Source organism: Oculina patagonica, chromosome 4 (assembly GCF_052425735.1).
Source record: "Oculina patagonica isolate OP01 chromosome 4, crgOcupat, whole genome shotgun sequence".
Lineage (NCBI taxonomy): Eukaryota > Metazoa > Cnidaria > Anthozoa > Scleractinia > Oculinidae > Oculina > Oculina patagonica.
Genome location: NC_135761.1, coordinates 32,141,781 through 32,165,298, shown reverse-complemented (window position 1 = coordinate 32,165,298; position 23,518 = coordinate 32,141,781). Strand labels below are relative to the sequence as shown.

General features: G+C 38.5%; 3 protein-coding genes, 1 long non-coding RNA gene and 1 pseudogene across 5 annotated transcripts; 1 reads left to right on the top strand and 4 right to left on the bottom strand.

Moving 5' to 3' along the window:
* Positions 1-2,964: 2,964 nt before the first annotated feature.
* On the bottom strand, positions 2,965-4,166 carry LOC144652167 (uncharacterized). The gene has a single exon (XM_078512181.1). It carries the CDS (start codon positions 4,024-4,026, stop codon positions 2,965-2,967), a length of 1,062 nt encoding a protein of 353 aa, XP_078368307.1. The 5' UTR covers positions 4,027-4,166.
* A 1,152-nt stretch (positions 4,167-5,318) lies between these two features.
* Positions 5,319-6,798, bottom strand: LOC144648332 (uncharacterized; annotated as a pseudogene). Its single transcript, XR_013569680.1, has 5 exons — positions 6,723-6,798; positions 6,387-6,550; positions 6,196-6,275; positions 5,731-5,941; positions 5,319-5,594 (listed from the first exon to the last, which is right to left on the bottom strand). The product of XR_013569680.1 is annotated as an uncharacterized LOC144648332 (transcript).
* A 1,144-nt stretch (positions 6,799-7,942) lies between these two features.
* LOC144651395 (uncharacterized) lies at positions 7,943-8,458 on the bottom strand. The gene has a single exon (XM_078511324.1). The coding sequence runs from the start codon at positions 8,456-8,458 to the stop codon at positions 7,943-7,945; it is 516 nt and encodes a 171-aa protein (XP_078367450.1).
* A 6,150-nt stretch (positions 8,459-14,608) lies between these two features.
* LOC144652355 (uncharacterized) lies at positions 14,609-17,260 on the top strand. The gene is made up of 3 exons (XR_013570499.1): positions 14,609-14,713; positions 15,078-15,249; positions 15,794-17,260. It is a non-coding gene; the product is annotated as an uncharacterized LOC144652355 (long non-coding RNA).
* A 1,419-nt stretch (positions 17,261-18,679) lies between these two features.
* Positions 18,680-19,636, bottom strand: LOC144648331 (uncharacterized). Its single transcript, XM_078507926.1, has one exon. It carries the CDS (start codon positions 19,634-19,636, stop codon positions 18,680-18,682), a length of 957 nt encoding a protein of 318 aa, XP_078364052.1.
* Positions 19,637-23,518: the final 3,882 nt, after the last annotated feature.

The following is a 23,518-nucleotide window of genomic DNA, read 5'->3' as shown; positions in this document are numbered from 1 at the left end:
AGTTCCAAGAACAGCTGTATTCATCAGTATATAAAATTGATAAATTTTTCTGTGTGAGCATTTTTTAATAAATTTTTAGCGGTTTCAGAAGGCTCAAATATAAAAATTTCCCGGGGGAGCATGCCCCCTGACCCCCCTAGATGGTTTGTGATCATAACATCAGGTTTGCCTGTCTCTCTTCAACCTGCATAGATTTACGTTGGGCTTTAAGCCTTTTAATACTAGTAAACTCAAACACTTTGCAAATATGAATGATGGACAGTGGTTGTAGTTTCTGTTATCCATTTCTGTGTAAAAAAATGAACTCTTTAATAGTTGTTTATGAAATAATATAACATACTGTTTCAGGTTTCGCATGTTTGTGTCTAAATTTTCCCATGGACTTTACACAGAAATATGTGGAAATCTTACAACAGACTAGTATAAGAAGTGATAAATTCATTCTTCTTTGCTGTGTTAAGAAAAGGGTAAAGACGTACATGGAACAGCAGTGTCCATCAGGGAAAATCAGGGTGTTGTATGTAGGGAATTGCACTTTAAAAACTTATGCCAAATCAAAAACCTCCAACCCTTAACGGATAATAAAGAAAAAATTGGTTCCTTAGCAAAGGGGGTGGGTCATGTAATTTTTAACCCCCTACCAGGGGTGGGTCAATCAGTTTTGAGCCAGGAGGAAGGGGTGGGTCACAAATTTTTGAACCATCACTTTTCCAATTGCTCCGGCCCAACCCCCCTGGTACTTATTGACCAGTCCCTAAGCTTAAGTTGAATAATTTCCACACGTGCAATTTTTTTTAGGTTTGAAATGCACTTTTGAATCTAGATAACATTTTAGCTCAGTAAATGCCATAAGTTCGGATCACTCTAGAGAAACAAGCCAGTCAGTTGATTTATTAAAGTCCAATTATTAAAGCAGTGAATTAAGAATCAAATTTATTACTGACAGGCATAAGATTCTGCCATGTTGTAGAGAATTGCTCCAGGTTTAAGCTGTCTTAATTTTCTAATTGAAAAACTTAATCATTTAAAATCCAACAGAGTAAGTATTTATAGTACTTTTGGACTCTGTTGGACCCCAAATGATAAAGATTCTGCTTAACATTTTACCAGGGCTTTAGAAACAAAACCACTCAAAGTTTGTCAGTTAATAAGTACTTTATTTAATGTGACATACTTTATGGATATAAAAATGTTTAAAATATAGAAATAAATGGTCCCTTTCATTACAATAGGGAGGCGCAGTGGCCTAATGGTTAGTGCGCCGGACTCCGGATCGAGCGGTCCGAGTTCGAGCCCCGGCCGGGGTCACTTGTGTTGTGTTCTTGGGCAAGACACTTAACTTTCATAGTGCCTCTCTCCACCCAGGTGTATAAATGGGTACCGGCAACATAATGCTGGGGGGGAACCCTGCAATGGACTAGCATCCCATTCAGGGGGGAGTAGTAATATTCCTAGCCGCTTAATGCTACGGAAACCGGGATAAGCTCCGGCAGTGTGGGCCGCTTGGCTCGTGGCTTCTCCTTTCCTTTCTTTTCTTTCATTACAATATTAAATCTATGATAACACATACTTGAGTTTTGATATAAAATAAATGCCAATTTGCTATGAAACTTCAGTTATTATTCTCCTCTTGGAACAGCAATGTCCAAAATTTTAGAAAGCAGTTCAGGCTTCCGTGGCTTTTTAGGAAGTTCTGGTTGGTAACCCACCATTTCAGTCAATAGGATTACAAGTTCTGCAATCTTAAGCTTTCTCAGTTCTCCTGCTGATTGATTCAATACTTTTTTCCAGTTTCCGTGTGCTGAGGGCCTGTCTCAGGTTCTTGAGGAGCATGTGTTTTGTCCACTGAAATCTGTGGGTATTTCCTTGCGACTTCTTGTTTTCCACCATGCAACCAGAAGGCCTTATCTTTTTTGAAGTATTTTCGTGGCTGCCGTTCATAATCTTGTAACATTTCCTGGCGCTTTTCTATAAGCAGAAGGCTGTTGCAGGCATCCCACCTGTTGATCTTCCGGTGGAAGTAGCGGCAGAAGTCGTCATTCTTCTTTTCTACACCTGGTGAGAAGAAATTTGTGATTATAAACAACTTGTTGTTTTATTAAGTGTAAGCATAGCCCATTTCAGAGGTTGTTGAGACACAATACCTTAATACTTATACCTTAGTACTTTAATGATCCATGCATCTCAATCATTGTTGGCATATGGAACACCAAGGCATGCATGTATGGCGTTATAATGGTTTCATGCAGGTAGCCTGCTCCACTGCCAGACATATTAACCATCACGATGCCTAGTCTTTTGCCTGTTGAAAAATACGATATGGTAAGATGATTGCAGAGTGTAAATTTTCCACTAAGTTGCAAAGGTTTTCTCACGGACAACATTCTCATGAGAAACATTCTACAGACTAGAGCAGAATAAATTATCTATAAAAAACATTAAAACTAAAAGTCTGATAACAGAAGATTTTGAAATACATTTAAGAATAAATATCAACGCTAAAAGTACATGACGTTTCGGCGACGACATGTCACCATTATCAAATGCAAATTTTACCTGGAACAGAACGATATTTATAGAAAAGAAAGTGTGAAACTAAATTACAATAAATGAGGCGTGGAAAACAGAAAAATGTGCATAACTAAGTAAACAGTTTCGCTGGAATGGAGTCCTTTTGAGTGTTCAGGGATGGTTTCTTTTTCCTAATTAGGATCATCTCGTAAATTAGGCACTTAAACTTTCCGCGGCATTTCTTAAGGATGGCAAATTAGCTGTGAAGGTCGATCGGCTTTTGATTGTGTTGTTCTTGAAGATGTTTACCAATTACGGAGTATCTGTGCTCCTCGATGCGCAGGTAAAGGTGGCGACTCGTGTAGCCAATATAATTCGCATTGCACGAATTACATTTATATTCATATACTACACTTTGTTGGTTTACTAGAGAGGGCTTCGTTTCCGTGAACTTCAATTCTTCAGAGCTTGAAGATGTTTACCAATTACAGAGTATCTGTGCTCCTCGATGCGCAGGTGAAGGTGGCGACTCGTGTAGCCAATATAATTCGCATCGCACGAATTACATTTATATTCATATACTACACTTTGTTGGTTTACTAGAGAGGGCTTCGTTTCCGTGAACTTCAATTCTTCAGAGATTTTCTTGCTCGTGAAAGCTGGTGTTATTTCACGATCTATTTTCTTTCCTAGGTCACACAGTTCTCTACGTACGTAGTCAGCTGATTTTTGATCTTTGAATGGCAAGGTGATGCGTACCGGGCTGTCCGCTGGTGCAATACAGCTTTCGTTCTGGTCTTGAGAGGAATGAAATCTGTTAAGGACAGTGTCAATTAATTTCCCGGGATATTTCAGTTTTAGGAATGTGGTCTTTAGTTCCCTACATTCTTGTGCGAAGAGATCCGGTGTAGAAGACAGGCGTTTGGCGCGATCAAACATAGTTCTTAAAAGTGATCGTTTATAGCGATTGTCGACGTGACTCTGGTAGTGGAGCAGAAGTCCTTTATTGGTCTTTTTCCTGTAGACAGATGTGTTAAGGCGGTTATCGGTCTTAATGATTGCCATGCCTACAAAGGGTAACATGTTGTTGACTGCCGTTTCCATTGTGAATTGGATTGCTGGGTGCGCGTCATTCAAGATTGTGAGGAGATCAGTTGCGGCGGGAAGGTCAGGTACTAGTGCGAAAGTATCATCGACGTATCTCTTGTAGAATTTGGGAAGTTTGTTTTCGCGTGCTAATTTCTCTTCAATGGAGCACATAAAGGTGTTTGCCATTAATGGTCCCAATGGTGATCCCATGGCAACGCCGTCTATTTGTTCGTACAAATCGCCGTTAAATTGAAAAAGTTGATCTTTTGTAGCAATTGTAAGCAGCTCGATAAGGTCACCTTCACTGATGTTAAGATTATGCGTGTTATTAAACCAGTTCCCATTGAAGGCTTTCTTTGCCAAAATCTTGATAGTTTTTTCTAGCGGTACGTTAGTGAAGAGTGCTGTGACGTCGTACGACACCATGAAATCGTTTTCGCCGATTTGTAGATGTTGGATCTCATCAGAAAATTGAAAGATGTCGGAGATCGTGTATTCATTGATTGACAAGGGTTTCAATTTCTCATCCAGCCACTTAGCCAGAGGATAGTTGTACGTATCTGTTGCAGATAAGATAGGTCGCATGGCAAGACGTTCTTTGTGGGTCTTTGGAAGGCCATACAGATGGGCTAATCTGGAGCCTTTCTTGCAGACGGAATTCGCTATTTCTTTGGGAAGAATTCTTCTTACGACCGCTTCGAGATGCTTTTCTTCAAGTCAGTTTTCACAAGCAAGAAAATCTCTGAAGAATTGAAGTTCACGGAAACGAAGCCCTCTCTAGTAAACCAACAAAATGTAGTATATGAATATAAATGTAATTCATGTGATGCGAATTATATTGGCTACACGAGTCGCCACCTTCACCTGCGCATCGAGGAGCACAGATACTCCATAATTGGTAAACATCTTCAAGAACAACACAATCAAAAGCCGATCGACCTTCACAGCCAATTTGCCATCCTTAAGAAATGCCGCGGAAAGTTTGAGTGCCTAATTTACGAGATGATCCTAATTAGGAAAAAGAAACCATCCCTGAACACTCAAAAGGACTCCATTCCAGCAAAACTGTTTACTTAGTTATGCACATTTTTCTGTTTTCCACGCCTCATTTATTGTAATTTAGTTTCACACTTTCTTTTCTATAAATATCGTTCTGTACCATGTAAAATTTGCATTTGATAATGGTGACATGTCGTCGCCGAAACGTCATGTACTTTTAGCGTTGATATTTATTCTTAAATGTAAAACTAAAAGGGTCTTATAACTAAAACCAGCATATTTGATTCCCACCTTTTCTTGAAGATCTTTTATGTCCTGATCAGTATGTTTTTCTTTGTTAATCAAGTCAAGTACCTCGCTGAAACCCTGAAACCAAAAGTAATTTGTTGAGTATAGAGCGGTTTTCACTTGAGTGTCGAAATTGAATTGCGTTTGCTTTGGTTTTGTGTTTACTGCGCTTAGTGATTGGTTTAAAAATCTCGTGCCATTTTCTTGGCCAATCAATTAAAACCAAAACCAATTGTGACTCGCTCACACACGTTTTCCCACGCTCCGTGCCAGCTACATGTATTTGATTCGAGTTTTAATTGGTTCACTGGATTGTTATTCTCCTTTGTGATTGGCCAGAGTAATTGCTTTGGTTTTAGTTTTATGACACTCAATTGAAAACTGCTCTATGCTAACTAAGTGTAGAATTTGTTGTAAATTTTTACATCAGCTCAGTGTAAAATTCTTGCTTGCCTTATATTTAAACTTACATTCCATAATCTTTGAACCTGCGGTACTCTTCCCGTTGGAAGGATCTTCCCAAATTGTTCAGGTAGCTTTCTTAGCAGAATTCTCTTCTTCCGACCCAGGAGGGATGTCCACTCGTATTTTTTCGTCTCTGCGGACTTCCACACATTTAAGGAGACACCCAGTGACCTTGCTGTGTCTAGGAAAGCGTCTTAATGTGCTTGTCTGTGCTGTGAGGCTGGCTTGCCGTAATTCTCTGCCTGCAAAAGTCAGTGGAGGGTGGTTGTGGCTATTATAGTCTTCTTATTAAAACATAGAATTGTGAATGTAAGCATTACGATTCTTTTGGGTAAATGTTTCTTCGATCAGGTATATCTTACTTATATAATCACTTACCTGATCCCAGTCAATGACCTCTAAAATGAGGCCCTTTTCTAGTCGATCAGTCACCCGCAACATTAGGTGTAGTTCATCAAGGACAATATCCTCTAAGGGGATGTTAAATAGTGGCTGGTTCTGGCATCCAGGGGCTCTTGTCCAGTTTGGCCCAAACTTCCTTTTCATTTGGTTTGAGTTGTAATGGCCATGGGGAACTGACATGTCACACCTATGAATAATAATAATAATATAAGACACAGTTAGTCGTTGGGAAACTTAGATTAGGAAATTTGTGATCATACCCGATATTCGAATAAGCACCCGCCTTATAGGTATATAAAGTTAATAAGCGCCCACCCTCAGGGTCCAAAAATTTAATAAGCGCCCGCGGCACTATATCAAATAAATACGGTAATCTAAATAATCCTCATCTTTGAGAAAGTGAAAACTAGTCGAGCTAAAGCAAAAATTATGTGCGATTACCTGTTGTTCTTGTGTATTAAACACCAGATGCACGAGTTGTTTGAAGTGGCACCTTTCATACCCAAGGCAAGAAGCAGGAACTAATTGTAAAGAAAAAGAAACAATTTATAATTTAAACAAAAGTTACCTTAAACTTTCATGATAAATTGCATTGAATGATACTTTTAATTCAGTCTGTACTATTTACTCACTTTGTAATCACCTCCAAGATGAAAGTGTAAATTTACTTTCTTGCCATCAACCTCTATGTAGCCTTTCTCCACCAACTGGTTCACAGAATGACACACATTCTTCAAACCCTCTTTCAGGGTTCCATATTCTTCATGGCCTTTGACTTGCGCGATGGTGTGGTTACCTTTGAATAAGAGAGAAGAAAATTGAAAAACTTGTGAGGCCACAAACTGTTGCTTGGCTACATTTACTATATCTTTTTTGAATACTAAAAGTTAAATTGCATAAAACACTCATTAAAGGGAAAAAATGATGTCAATGAGCCTAATCAACTTATGTTAGTAAAAAAAACATACCTGCACTTGACAGCATCTGTTGGCCCTCCTCAAGTAGCGAGAAAGAGCACACAAACAGTGAACTGCTGTGTGGCATTCTTGCCCCATCCCCTGAAATCTTGACTTTTACGGTTGTCTCATCTGCCGATGATTTACTCAGCTGCAATTACAATAACAACAAATAGTATTTTGTTAGTGAACTGTATTTTCTGGAAGGGAAAAAACATTTCTATTAGTTTATGGAATCATGTGAAACATGTACTTATACCATCCTGTTTTCGTAATTCAATCTCCAGCAGTTCCTTCAATGGGAGCTCTGCCCTGGGACATTCTCCTGGAGTCCTGGTGACATTCCACACATCATCCAGTGATTGTTGACAACCCTTCACCAGGTATGATCTAGGAAGTGACCTGTCATGTTGTGTCAGCTCGTGGTAGGCTTCCTGGGACACAGAAAATTTGTCCATTATATAGAGAATGGACTTTATTTAAAGCTTGTCTTCCTCTGAAAGTCTGTCATAGGACTGGAGTTTCTTTGCTATAGTAAAGAAAGAAATATTTGAAAGTTGTATGATTGCTCTTGTGATCTCAGTTTAACTTACTTGATTCAAAACATAAATTAAAGGAATGTTATTTTCATTGAAAGTTGTATGATTGCTCTTGTGATCTCAGTTTAACTTACTTGATTCAAAACATAAATTAAAGGAATGTTGTTTTTAGAAATACTTGGAAGTTGTATAATTGCTCCTGTCATCTTAGTTTAACTTACCTTTGCAACTATCTGCCTGTTCTTGTTGGTTGCCTTGGCTTTCAGAGTTTTCCTCGCTAATTATTGTTGTTTCTTTTTCAGCATTATCTGTCAAGCAAGAGAAAAGAAAACAGTTATACCCTACGTTTGCTGTATCATTTTGTAGTTTTTCTGATACCATGATACTAAACTGCAAAGTTAGTTTACCTGTTTGGGTGAGGTTTATTTCATGGACCATTCCATTTCTGTCTTCGACCACTAATGACTGGGGGATAAGGCCGTATGTTTTCCCAAACCACAGCGCGTCTTGAGCTTTATTTCTGCCAAAAAGGAGAAAAAATTGTAAACAATATGATATTTTAAACTGAATCCATTCAAGCAGTTCGATGTATTAGCTAATAATTGTCAAAAAACTTTCCTTGGTTACTGAATTGTTTACGTGGTAACCGTTGACATTGGTTGCAAGATTAAAGTTCGACTTACTTAATTTGGGTTAAATGTCTTTGTTTTTTTTTTCCACATCTGCAAAGTCTTTGCCAGTGTGTTCAAGATTTTTCCTCATCTCTTTGTACAAGGAAGCCGCTTTTTCTTCCACGTTCTCAACCATAACGTCGAAGGGAGTCTGCTCGATCTCCTCTGGTCTTATAGCGAGCTTTATCCAGGTCTCTGCTTTTAAACTTTTTCTTTTTTTGCCGTCTTTAGTGTTTCCGATTTTTTTCAGAAACCGCCTAACACTCTCGCGAAGTGCATTCCCTACTCTTTCTTTAGCAGACGGTTTCAACCTATATCCAAGCGGCAAGATGGTCCATTGAAGCAGGTCGAACACTGTCCGTGGACGTCCGTAAACATCTCGCCATTTTAACACTGCTTCGCCGTTTATTTGGAGGTAAAACATCGGGTTGTTCTCGGCAACGAATGGAGGAACCATATTGATTAGTAGCGGATTGATCGGGTTGTCCAAGAGCTCTGGAAAGAGCTCCCGATCACTAACGATTTCAAAGGTCTCCATTGCGGTCAGCGATTCGAATGAGTCAGCTGGTGCACTTGGTTCAGTTTTAACATTTGCGCAAAGTGTGAAACATTTTCCACTTGAGTGCCTGCTTTCAATAGATATTTTTTTTCTCTTGGTAACTATTGTTATTCAATGGAAGGCTTAAAACAATAGCCTACTCGGTTGAAACGCGCCATTTTCAAACGCAAATCCAACTAGTAGTTTTTCAAACCGAAAAGAACAGTGGTTCCCGTTCACCAACCTTAAAACTTTAACCGGATTCTAAAAGTTTTATATTCCGTGCGTGCATTTTGAATTCGCTTTCAAAAACGGCTTCCATACGAAAAAAGGCCAATTTTACTGTATTTTCAAGTGCAAAAGAACATGCCTTATGCTTGCTCAATCTTCTTCGTTTTAGCCTTAAAATGTAGATACAACATTCATCTTCAAAAATCCGCTCGTGCATTGGAATATATTTACTTTTTAAAATAAGAGAAACGAGTTTTATCAACGCTACTGGGCCGATTTTTGCCCTTTCTTCTCTAATTGTGGGCGTGCTTGCATTTAAATTTGCCGCTTCGCTGATTATGAATAATTAATGATGTCCATGCATTCTGCCCTATGATTATGTTAGAGTTAGCCAGCTCGTCTTCGGTGAATAAAATTGCTGCCAAACGCAAGGCCATTGATCCCGGGTCTCTTGCAGATTTCTCTTTTTTGACAATTAATGCCCTGTTGATGGAGACTTGCTCACTCAGCTGAAAAATGCCGGATTCCATGTCTTCAGGATCATTGCTTCCCATGGGCGCTGCTTGCTCCTCTAATAAAATGACACGATAAATTAATCAGCAGAGCTGGTGGGGTCGGGTACTTAAATTAGTTAATTACAGAATAAAATTTATATACATCCTTAAAATATCTAAACTATAAACTTTGTTTACCTATGTATATATTTACATTATATGCATGCTTCATTGAATTTCAGAGTTTAACTTATTAATAGTATTCGTAACTGTTAACTTTTTGTTTTATGAGGGCTGCCGTGGAATCGAAATTCATTTTAGTTAAGCAAATTTGGTTAATAGTTGCTTGAATTCGTTTAAATGATCGGTCGATTTCTTGCTGGGTAGACTGTTCCACGCTATTGCTCCTCGTACTTTATGGAGTTCCTAGTCATGTTTGTTTCTGGTCTTGGGAGAATGATGTCTCCATTTTTTTTTGCTTTCGTGGCTCAAGTTCTTCTGTACAAATAGATCCGTGAATTCTGGGGCGGTGTATTTATACATTTGAAAACGAACTCCGACTCGTTTCTTATATGCTTCTTCCAAACTGTCCTATCGTGTACGTGTTAGGACATCTTCAGCACTGGTGTCCCATGGTAGTCCATATACGATGCGGCCAGCCCTTGTGTGTACATTGTAGTTTTTCCAGGTTACTGAGGTGTCTTATTGCACGATAAAAATCTAACATTAGAAGATAATATATTACCTCTGTCTCGGATTGACAATGCCAGGACAGGCTGCAACTGAGTGGTGTCCGTCTTATAGGGAGTTAATGCTACATACCAAGTTATATATCAATACTAAGTGTCTGTGTTACTAAGTTCAATTTTCTGAAAGTTGACTCTACAATTTGGTCTTAAAATAAGAGCTACTATCTTAAACTACCGTATATAACATGACCCCTTTTCTGTTATTTACACCTTACAAATTTAACTTCAATATTTCAATAAATAACATGAACTCATGACTAATCAACTACACTTACTGCAGACTACCCAGTATTGAATACTTGTGACAAAATTCTCCCTTGTCTTGTCTGTATCTCATTTGCATCCTATAGAAATTGTAAGAAGTGTAAGTGTGGATTTAACCTATTGTGAGTAAGAATCCTTTTAAAAGTTCTTAAGGTTCTATAATTTTTAAATTTCTGGCAATTAACACGGCCAGTGTTATTGTAAAGGCACAGCCATATAAAAAGAGACTTAAAACACTTACTCCTTCTCTCAAGTCCAATACTTCATGGTAATCGAGAGGATCAGTGTGCCTAATCACTACATCTCTCCTTTGGAGAGATGTAGCCTTCTTCGTTTGTCTGGTGGTGTTTGGCCTATGAATGTTGATCCATCACTGAATTTTGCAAGACTTGATCGCTTTCTTTTTCACTTGTTTGAATCAGCTTTATGACTCTGATTCATATGCGATGATTATATTTCCTTCCTTTGCAACCATTTTTTTCGAATGTAATCTATCTTCTAAGTAGATGTTTTTAAGAAGTACCGATAGATTGCTGCCACCATCTGGAATCGATTGCCTATTCAAAGATTCTGCTGGATTGTTGGTGTTAGGAGTTGAATCCCATTCGTCGGAGTCTCGGAGTGTAAAAGCTTTGCAAAGCATTCGGAGGGTTCTGTCCCTTGTCCACCAACTAGACCAGTGTGCTGCCCTCTCCCAGTGGCTAGTGTTTAACGTGCTGGCCTTGATCCCTAGCTTGTCAGGTAATAGATGCAATGCTCAAGATGGGGGAGCTTTTGCACGAAGTACATTAAATACCAAATAAACATCCTCCTGATCCTCCAGCTCGTGGACGTGATATGCAAGGGTTTTGAAGATGTCAAATTCATCTTTTGTTTTTGTCACTAAAGGTGGATTTCCACTGACGCGTAATTTTTTACGTACGTTAACGTGCGTGAAAAAATTTAGAGACAATGTATGAACGACTTGCGTACACGTTTACCCAAGTCGTTCATACATTGTCTCTAAATTGTTTCACGCACGTAAACACACGTAAAAAAAAATACGTGTCAGTGGAAATCCACCTTAACTTGTTCACGCGATTTTATATGTCTTCCAATGAACACTGCAACCTCTTATAATGGTCTTCGCTAATGCACTGCCGATTGCTTTCTCGAATCCATTGCACTCCGCCTGGTCAAAATCAACCATTGTTTGCCGTAGGCCTGAACCATTTTTAAATGAAAGGGTGTAGGTTGCTCACATATGCAAATACCTCCGATATGGCCGTGGCATAGGTTTCTCCGTCTTGTTTGCTGCAGAGAACTCTGGCTACTGCTTTGAAAGTGAGTGTTAAAGGCGACCATGTTGAGTAGATATGGGAAACAACTGCTTATTTTCTACAAATTTAGCCATTAATTACGGCTAAATTGGGTTTACTTCAGTTATTATATGGTAGAACTTTAGCCGTTAATTTACGGCTAAATTGGGTTTACTTAAAATAATTATTATATGGTAGAACTTTAGCCGTTAATTTATGGCTAAATTGGGGTTTATTTTAATTATTATAATGGAAGAATTTTATCCGTTAATTAACGGCTAAATTTCTTTTGGTAAAATATTAAATATTTTTAGAGTATTTTTAGGTTTATGGCTAAATTTACTTTAATTTCTATGCACAAATGCATACAATCTATATGACCTATAAGATACATGGTATATATGCAGAATAATACAGTCAACTCACACAAAAACGGACACCTTCGGTCAGCCACTAGATGGAGTCTGAAGTAGCAGGACTTGTTTTCAGCTGCAATTCTTATTCGCCGGGACTTTATCTCCTGTCCGTATTGACAAGGTCTCAGTAGTAGTGAGGTGTCCTCAAGGCGGGAGTTGACTGCAGATGTAATCTAACCTTAGCTAGTCATTTCTCTATATATAACAACATTTTCTTTTTGATTAAATAATATTGTCTCTTTACAATACATATATAGCCATGTCCTACCTTTTCAAATGTATGATTTACAAATGGAGGCAGCCTGGTGTTTTCATTTGTGAGTGATACTAAGCAGCGTATCACTTCTTCAGTTCTGCTTTGAGTATTGGAAGTTTCTTTTGCGGGACAAAATAGGCAGCAATAATTTAGTTTCTATTATTACTCTTGTTTTCCAATACTACTTCTTTTTGAACATCTGCACTGGTATTAAGACAGGATTTTTCCAGAGGTGCACACAATTTTCCAAAATCTCCTACATGATATTAAAACTTTCAATTTATGATCATTTGTTTTTTTTTATTAAAAAAACGAAGTTGTATCTACCCAAATAATTAATATGTTTGTCATTAATCGTTTGAAGCTAGACAAAAAAATACTAAAATAATGTGACAGTTTGCAGCTATATTACATGTAAATGTATTTAATTTGATTAACCTACCTTCTAGTCCAAAGAGGGACAAGTCTGTTTGTACTGTGCCCACTAAGAAAATGAAATTATATTATATTTTACATTATTAAGTGAATTTAAAATTAAGGTAATTTACTTGGCCCATTTGGAAATGGTTCTGTTTGTCATGATTGTATTGATTGGATTATTTCAAAAATAAACAACTGAGATTAATCACACACATACCAGACATTACATTTAACATTTTCAACTGTGACAACATTAAAAAAAATTCTAGTCAAGATCTAATTGGCTTGTTTTTTTTTTTTTTTTTTTTTTCATGATTGGTCGACAGCTAGCAGAGAATTCAAATAGACTTAAGCCCTCTGAACTCTTCATTTGAGCCAATAACACCATTCATATCTGATAAAAGTACTATTGAAAATATGAAAAAAATAAGGGAGATTATTTTTTTGAAAAAAAAAAAAACAGCAACAACAACAACAACACAATGCAAAGTTACACATTTACCTCTAATCCCTCACCAAAAAAAGATGGAGCAGTGAAACCTGGATGGGAAATGTTAAATGTTATAAATTATTATCTATCCAAATTGAAATTAAATCCGACCCATTGTCTCTAAAACAAATTCTCATTTTTTTAAAAAAAATGCCACCAGTTAAAAAAAGCCACCTATAAACATAAAAAAATAGTGAAAGTCTGCTGGTAATAATTATTGTCTGGAAGATTTAAGTCGATGCTTGTTTTATTGCATAGGATATCAAAGTCAATGCCTGCTTTTCTTTGTTTGTTCAGATAATTGGCAGTTGTGCCAGTGAATGCCACACCATGGTCTAATTGGTTTGCATTTTATGATGGAAGTCAAAGTCCATAAACTAGTATCAAATTTGGTTAACTGGAATACTTTGATCTATCCCCCTTCCCCTAAAAAAAATGGATGATTAAAATAATCATTTCATTTTAGGACTGTTTGCCTGCAACCAAAAACATTCCTTGCAAGTTTGATGAAGAGAATTTGACATACAAAGTAGTGTATTTGGGTTAATTCTTTAAAGGTTTTTTTTTGTTCATGTATTTGGGAGTTGGTGTGTTAATTTTGACTATTGAAAAACAAACCATTATGCAAGCATTTATAATTATTTGCCCGCATTTGTGTTGAAAGGCGGCTTTAGGGGATTGGTCAATGAAGTATTTATGTCTTTTATATTTTGTTTTCAAGTGAATGCCATACCATGTACCAGATATAAATAACAGTTAAATTTCTATATGCATTATTTACTTTACAATATGTCAAGGATTAACAAGTGCCTGATGGCGTACCTGGCTGCGTTGTTGTCTCAGTCCTCGGAGGACAAGGGTTTGGTCGGTTTCTTTGTCTTGACGCTGAAACGAAATGTAACAGAAGAAACTGGAAATTGAATGTAAGATTTACAAAATTGTTTCATTTGTCGCTCCCCCCCCCCCCAAACAAACAAAAAATTGTTTCAAGTTCGATGAAAGGTTGATGACATACAAAGAAGTGTATTTCGATGAATACACTTTGAACCATTTTGCATGGGCTTGCAGTTGGTGTTGACTTACCAGGTGAACTTTGGTCAGGAATAACCACATCCACATCATTTTGTAATGGTAATAAGTTGGTGTCTGTAGGAAAAACATGTTCCAATGCTGTTTAAAGTTATTGGGATGAGATCATTTTACCTCTCGTTATACTGATTTCAATCAACTGTACGTAAATAATGTTGAATTAGTTTAATAGTATTAAGTAATAAGTCATAGTTGATGTCCATGCTTGTTGCGTAAATGTGGCTTAGCTGAAGACAAGCCTACACTATATATTCTTTTAATAAACATCATATGTTTTCTTACCTTGACTGCTTTGACCTAAACCGACATTGTCCTCGTTTTCCAAGAGAGCAAAGGGGTCTTGCAACAATTCATTTTCTGTAGGATATAATGCATTTAATATAAATTTCAAGGCCTGGGAAGTTTATAGTCTAGTACATTTTTTTGTGAGAGTTCAATCAGACTTGATTTCCTCCTTTTAAGACCGAAAAGTCATGACATTTTGGTGATAGTACCAGGAAATAGAAAGTCATGGAAATTTAGGGGGTATAGATCATGTGACGTGTAAGGTGAGAAGTTGTCCTTGTATTTTTAATAAAATTTAAATATAAAATGTAGAAATTAAATATTCTTACCACTGTTGTCACCATAGCTCGTTTCAGCTAGGGCAGTTAGGAACTGTCTGGTTTCACCTTGTAAAAAATATGTAAATTATAACATGGAGGTGTGTGTGTGTGTGTGTGTGGGGGGGGGGGTGGTTGGGATTGGCAGATATTAACTTGTCTAACCTACAAGAGTAAGGGCCTATTCATTTTTTGGGCACTTAACTGAACAAATATGATTGTTGGTTATCTGTTTCCCTGGTGACATACATCAGTTTTAAAAAACATCCTGTTTTGCACTCAATAAATGATAATATTTTGTCTTTTCCAGTTGGTGTCAATCCATCTTCAAAACTGTGGCTTTATTCTGGCCATGGAAGGCTTCCATTTCCCAGCCCACCTGATTATATTAACGCTGATTGAGATTTACTTACGATTATTTCGAGGAACATGGTTTGCCTCAGAAGAGTCCAAAACGTCTTGTAGCAACCCAGTGGCAGCAGGTGAGGCAGATGCTGCTGTATCTACATGAAATTAAATCATAAAATTTTGTTACAGATTTTTAGACGATTTCATACCATAGATATAAACGTATGAAATTTAATTGACTGTTTTATTTTATGGGGGGGGGGGGGGGTTGGTGGTGGGTATGGGTGCTTACTTGAGGCTGGGTACAAGCTTATAAACTCATCTTACCTGCAGTGTGGGCGCTTATGTGAGTCCAGATGCATCAGTCAAACAGTCATAAAGTACTTTAACTTACAAGCCTGTGATCTTGTTTTATTTGATGTCCTTTAAATCATGAACAAAAAGACCTCATTTTCAAGTTGACTTGGTAGCCAGGCCTTCGTACTTAGCAGCCCAGCCTTCTCTTGAACCCAGAGTCTATATGGTTCAGACTCCTTTAAGTGTTCATTCCTTGTTTTGCCAGACCAACCAACCCAAGAGACCAGTAATTGGAAACAACAAATTTATTGGGTATTGCCTAAATGTGATTTAATGATGTGGTGGAAGTTATCAACATCTGTTATTTTCCTCCATCTCTAGGTAGAGAACCTGACCTTGATGATCTATCTTGAGAATCTGTGAATAGAGTAAGCTATATTAGAGATTATAAGGATAATGCATTATGAAAACCTAACAATATGTTAGTATTTGATGTTCCAACTGATTTAAAGCCTGTTTTTCCTGAACTAAACCTGTACTTGAAATGAAAGGCAATGAAATAAAAAAATCACTGTGCTTTGTTAGGGGTTTATTGGGTGTAAACAAATGCTGTTGCTCCTAAATGAGCATGGACATCCACCAATTTTATTTTTGTGTTTCTATAACATAAACCATAAACAGGAAAGTTTCGCAAAAATGTCAGTAAAGAGTCTAATAATTTTCCATCGAATAACTTTCACTGTTAATTAAGTTCTCACTTGATGGATGGGCAAGGGCCCATGCCAGAAAGTACCAGTAACAGCACACTGAAAAATAATTTTGTTCAAACCCTGATATACACATTAAAGCTTGAATGTCTGTACCTCTTTCCTCGCTAGTCAGAACTAGGTAAACACGCTGCGAAGAGCTATCCCGGGTTTTATGTAGGAGTTTTTCAGCGTTGGGAATATTTTTAGAGATTTTCTTAAAATCACTCCCTCTGCTCTGTGACTTGTAAAGGCGAATTCTGCAAGTAAAAGCAAATCAAAGTTTTTAGATTGAGATGAAGCAGAAGTTCAATAGTTAACCGAATTGGTTAAATTGTCACAAGAATAGCTGTATACTTGTAGCTTCTAGCCTGAGTATCACACCTTTCTAGTGGTGACTGACCCCACGTCCCAGGACAACCATGGACTACTCAAATTTAAGACCTCACGCAATATTGGCTGCCAGTGTATTTAGCAATCTGTTTTTGAAAGTTTCTTAAAGCACTGGTAATGACACTAGAAAATTAATAAAATGATGTGCTACCCTGATCAGACATTTCAGCGATTTAGGCTTAAAGGCTTTGAAGTTGTTACTGATTTAATTTGGACTGATTTGAATTTAGAGATTTGTTCAGGTAAAGCCACTTTTACCTGCCTAGCCTCGTTTCCATGTTTTTGATCATATAAATGGCCCAGTAACATTCCCTAGATGGAATTTTTAAAATTAATTACATTGATTTTCTTTTACTTGATCTTTAAGACAAAGTTATTTAATTCTGTTGACAAAATTAATGTTTCTTCTGGGGGCCAAATTTAATGGTGGCCAGATTTGCATTGGGTCTATGAACTACACTAAAACAGACCACTTACAAGGTGAATCGACGAGAAACTTAGGTCCACAATCTCTCTCTCCATTTAACAGAAAAATTATTAATGTACCGGTATGTATACTAACCTACTAATGTCTGTTTAGATTTTCTAACTGTGACTTGAAACTTGCTTGGCATGCGAGACACAAACCATCCATTTGATTTATGCATCCCACCTACACTGACAAAAACGCGTAATCCCGCTCTCGTGCGAACGCTTGTTATTAAAAACTCGCATTCGGGTTCGAGGCATGTCCCCACAACCCGTAGAAAGGTCAAGCTCGCCGAAAGTAATAGTCTCCAAGCTATATGACTCCTGCGAGTAAAATGAACTAGTTGCGCTTGATATGATACAGCAGGCAGTTGTGATTCGCCGATTGCGAGATTACAAAGCTGGCCAAAGATTTTTTCGTCTCCTCTCCATGCCTTTTGTGTGGGAAACGCTAGCAAGGCAGGGTAGCGGGATTCCCCACGAATCTCACAAAAAGGCAAACAATTCAGTTCAAAAAAATGATACTCACAGGTTTACGTCGTTTATTGGCTTGAAGTCGCGGTCACTTTCACAATCACGGAATTCTCAGGTTTAAAAGGCGTAGCTGGTCAAAGACTCAACTCAACTCAACAGATCAACAGATAAACTCGAACACACTAACTGTTTTCTTCTTATACAAGCATTACGTGCAGACGGGCTAATTATGAATTTCCGGCTGTGACACATTCTGACACATATCTTTATCGGTTCGTCCTACAAAACACTCATTGACATTACATAATCTGATACCCCACGTGGGATTCCTAAATAAAACATCCACTCAAGTAAAGTCACGCAATCACTAGTCCTAGTCTTCGACACACACTCCTCCCATATATTTCTTTCTAAGGAATATATGTTCTCTTTCGAGACTGGACTTTCGTTAATCATGTCCGCTATAACTTAAACAAGCGAAGGTAAAATGTCCTCGATCAATGATCAAGCAAATAGTTAAAATGTCCTCGATTAATAAACAAGCAAAATGTTAAAATGTCCTCGATTAATAAACAAGCAAAAAGTTAAAATGTCCTTGATTATTGTTCTTTAAATGTCCCTGGATTGCTCCGCTTGTGCAATCTCATGGATTCGCAGATTCGCAGATTCGCTGTTTCAGCTGCAACTCGTTTTGGCTTGAAAGCTGGTGTTGTTGGATCCAGGGTTGCTTTGGGGGTGCAGTTGACAGACAATTCCAGTGGGTAAAGGTGCTGTACGGCTTGTTCCATTACTCCTTTTCCAGCTCGCATCTTGGCCCCACATACTATTCCGTCACGTCCTACAATCAACATATCCATAATTCCTAGTTTCCACGAGTTTCGATTTCCAGACTCGTCTTGAATAATAACAACGTCTCCAACTGAAGGGTGGGGAGTCTGTTCTCCTCCGCTCTTGCTTTGCCGCTCTCTCAGACTCCGCACATATTCTTTTGACCACCTGGACCACATCGCTTCCTTGCAACGGAGGAGGTACTTAGCTCTCTTTCTCAGATCCGATTCTTGTATGTGATGTGCGCTTAGCTCAGGGAGCTGGGTCGGCCAAAGGTGCAGCATAGAGCTTGGAGTGAGCACTGGCATTTCAACATCTTCCTCTAGGTAACTCAGAGGGCGGCCATTTATTGCAATTTCTACATCGAGCACAACGTCAGTGGTCCCTTTAGTCCTCTTGGCTTCGGGTTTCTGCAGTTGGTGAGGAATCTGGCGATCCATGCGCAAATGCGCAGAGTTTTCAACAGGCTATATTTTTCCAACAGCTCGCTGAACACATCTCTCTCAGGTAGGGTTATGGCAAGGATTTCCTTTTTCACCTTGTCTTCTGCTTGAGACTCGGATGAGGCCTTGATTTCAATATTGGGGGGCCACTGATCCGGATAGGGTAACCATGGTGGCCCGTTCATCCAAAGTGGTGCGCTGATCACACTTCCGCCTCTGCTTCCTAGGTCAGCAGGGTTTTGGTCTGTGGGAGCATGGTGCCAGACAATTCCTTGGTGTTGCTGAATCTTTTGCACTCGATTTGCAACGAACTGGCGATACTCTCCACATCCGTTTATCCAGTAAAGGGCGACAGTGCTGTCCAACCAGCAGTGGATAACTGGATTACAATTCTGCAATGCATCTCGAACATTAACTGCCAGGTTCGCCGCCATGTGGCCTGCAACAAGCTCCAATCTTGGTATGGTTAGGTTCTGTTTTGATAGGCGAGACTTGGAGGTGATGAGACCCTGGGTCGTCCCTGACTCTTGGCCAACAACTGCGTAGACTGCGGCACAGACTCCTTGTGAGCTTGCATCTCCAAAGGCGTGGAGTTGGATAAACTGAATTGCCTCTCTAAACGGTGCAACTGCTCGCTTCACACTCAAGGTTTCTGGCAGGTTACAAAGCCACTTCCGCCACCTCTTATCCAAATCTATCGGGATGGGCACGTCCCAGGGTAACTTTCTCTCGCAGACATCTCGGAATATGAGCTTTCCACAGAGCGTTGTGGGTGATACCAGCCCCAGAGGGTCGTAGATTTTGGCCAGCTGCGACAAGATTCCTCTTCTGGTTGGTTCAACCGGTTGCTGTGGGAAACAAACACTTAACATGTCGGCAATCTTGTCCCAAGGCAGTCCTAGCAGCTTTGTTAGTGTTGTTGGTGGTCCCAACTGTTGTTTAGCAAAGCTCAGATCCTCGCTGTCACCAGGGTCACCGTCTCTCTCTAGCTCAGGTGCATTTGAGTTTCACTTGTGAAGAACAAATTTGGCATCACCAAAGATTTTAATCGATCCTTCCTTTTGCTGTTGAGCTTGCGGCACTATGGATGCACCAGATATCAAATCGTCAACGTTCAGGCTCTTTCTGATTTGGGCAACCAACTCCGGTTCTCGTTGCTCCCACACGTCTAGATGTTGCTGTATAACTCCACCCAACAGAAAGGGTGAAGAGGTGAGGCTAAACAGCTCTGGTGAATCTGTAAGTTTCGATGGCTGATTGATCACGTAGTTTCCAATGAAATCGCAAGGCAACCCTTTCTTCTTTGTTAATGCGTACTTGTAAGAAAGCCTTCTGCAGATCTCCTGCTAGCAATACAGGGTAGAAATGAGCTCTGATTAAAACGTTCCATAATAGGTTCTGCAAGGGTGGTCCTGGATGAAGGCAGTCGTTTAAAGATGGCTGGCTGGGATTTTCTTTGGCGGAGGCATCATAGACGATCTTTAACTTGGTAGTTTCCGCGTTTTCTCAAACTACTGCTCTATAGGGTAGAGTCTATAGGCTTCTCGAACTACTGCTCTATAGGTAGCCAGGGTATCCCTGGCTACCTCTCTGATGCAATAGAGCGGATACAAAAAAGGGCGCTTCACATCATTTATCCTGAAGCCAAATCATATGCTCATGCCTTACAGCTTGCTCAATTATTAAGAATGGACACTAGAAGAGAAGACTTATGTGGTAAATACATGAATCAAATGAAGTCAGATGAACATCCTATTCACCATCTGCTACCGAGACCAGCACTGATAGAGTCTTAGTATAATGTAAGGCAGAAAGCGCCAAAGTTTTACCTGTATAATAATGCCATAACATGTAGGACAAAGAGAGCTGAAAGCTTTTTCACATTTCGATACTTTTTGTAATTGGTCCTTTTTTGATAGATTTTTTATTGTAAATAGTAGACTTTTCATTTCATGTAAGTGTCACTCGATAATTCAGTTTCTTTTAACTGCAAAAGAGATTAAATAAATTATTATTATTATTATTATTATTATTATTATTAAATCTGTTTTCATGTACAAAATGAAGACATTCACTAAACACTTTTCGATACACATATTATAAGTAATAAAGATAAGATGTAAACATATCACAATACCGGTTGGGCGCTCTAACAACTGAGCTACGAGAGACTCGTTGTGAGCTGGGCCATTTTTACTAGGTTGATATGTGACACGCATTTATTACCGAGCTTAAAATTTACCGATCTTTATTATTTACTATATTATAAGTAGTAAATAATAAAGATGGTAGATTTTAAGCTCGGTGATAAAAAAAATCTACCATCTTTATTATTTATAAATCTACCATCTTTATTATTTACTACAAATTTGATGATTTCGACATTGCTGATCCTAGCAGTATGCAGGACGCGTGTCACATATCAACCTAGTAAATGGCCTAGCTCACAGCGAGTCTCACGTAGCTCAGTTGGTTAGAGCGCCCAACCGGTATTCTGGGAGGCCATGGGTTCGATTCCCGTCGGGGACTCCGATTTTTTCTTTGTCCCACGCTCGTGTCATGTAGAATACTATTCTTCACTATATTATAAGTAGCTGATATTTATAGTTTACGTAAGAAATAAGCACAGAGTTTAGGTAAAAAGTCAAGTCACATAAGCGAACGGTTTAGCACATGAAGCATTAACGTACAAAATCCACATCGTGTCTCAATGCGGTCGCTTGAAAAACGTAAGATTCAGACGCGCAATACCTGTTTTAAACAATTATGAGTTTCTTACAGTCAATAATAATATTGTTTTGAGGGTCACTAGATGTGAAACCGTTATACAAGAGCTGTTTTTTCCACTGAATAGGTTTGCTGTGGACTTTAAAAAATTGAAATCGAGTTATTTGCAAAGATAGGAAATTAAGGCGTGAAATATTAGCTTTTTTAGTGCGGGTTCAATATTTTTTCCTATGCTACCAATTCTTTTTATTGTGGGTGGACTGAAAATGAACTGAACAATTAAGAGAAATAAGAAATACATTGTCAAAAAAATATTGCTTTAGTGATCAAAATCAGTCTATGGAAAATAAAGCAACATTTAGCCTTGTTCAGTACTGTCTTCTGGCAGAAGGGGGGCTTATGTCATGGGGGAGGGGGCTTATTAAAGGGAAACATTCCTCTCCCACACACCCCTTTTTGACCATGTCTATTTTTCATTTTAAAGAATTTTTTTCTCGCCATATTGAACTCTCCATTAAATGGTCTCTCTTCCCCTTCATTCAAGCGCCCCACTTCTCAGCAGTGAAATCAAAATTCAAAATGAAATATCTTTTTAGGGACGGACCATTATTTTTTTGGAGTGGGTAGGGGGATGAAAAATATTGAAAAAAATTGTTTGTAGGGCCTAGAAAGACAAAATAAATTGTTTCCAAACACGATATTTATGACAAAAAATTGTTAGAATTTCGAAAAAAAAATGTTTGCAATGAATCATAAATACCGTATTTATTCGATTAAGCGCCCAACCTCGAATAAGCGCCCACCTAGAATAAGCGCCCACCCGGTAGGTAGGAAAAGTTAATAAGCGCCCAGCCTCGAATAAGCGCCCACCCCCACCCTCATTAAAAGAGGAGCCCAGGGCGCTTAATCCAATAAATACGATATCGAATAAATTTTACACAGTGAATCATGAATCATTGAAGTAAAACAAGAAGGATCAATTTAGGTTTCTGGGAAACTGCTCACCTACCCCTCCCCAAACCTAACATTTTGCCCAAAGCGATAAGTAAGGGTTAATGTTAGGTTTGGGGAGGGGTAGGTGAGCAGTTTCCCAGAAACCTAAATTGATCCAACAAGAATATCCAAAGTCCAACGATTCCGCTTCCACCACCGAAATTACGAAAACAAGCTATCCTTTCCTTGAGATGCTTCTCAGTTAACTGAATAAAACAAAAGGCAGTTTCCATCTTCAAAGCTCTAAACAAACAGACGCCCATAAATTGAACATGCAAGATGTGTTCTCAGCTGTATTAAGTCTCTCTATAGTATTCGCAACAACTTTGAGAACATACCACAAGTACCTTAAACAAAAGCTAATTATCAACATTATCTTGATTGCGGTCTTGATTTTTCCGGGGCTATCTTTAGAATGGACTGCCGTCTGAACTATGAAATCCATTAACTCTAGCAAGCTTTAGAAAGGAGAGTAATGACTTTTACGCCTCAACGGGCACTTTGCGACTTAGCAGCTTGGTAAATATCCCTAACTTACATAGCCCCCTCCACGTTGGTGAATAATTTTTAACTATCCCGTCCAAGTCGCGTGAAGGAAAAGCGCGAAATTAACTCTGATGAAACATAAATCTAAACTGCTAAAAGCCTTGTGCGTAAACTAACGGTGGTTTATCTCTTTTGAATACTAACCGAAATTTTAAGTTTTTATTGTTAAGTGTATATGACTTATTCCGATCTCTACCCGAACCATTCCTTTAGGAAAGAGATAAGTTCATTTGAGAAACATCTTGTACTATTTTGTTTATTATTATTCTTCTATATAGCACCCGTGTCGATCATTACTTTTAAAAATTTGTTAACTCCTGAAACCATGTTTTTTTAAACCGTTAATCGATTTTCTTGGCTCTACGCTCCTAAATATCTCGAAACTTTGCTAACCTAACCTAACTTATACAGTAATAAGTTACTAAAAGTGGGAAAGTCTCTTTCAAGCCTCCTAAAGCAATGCACTTAAATGAAGGCCAAAATTGGTT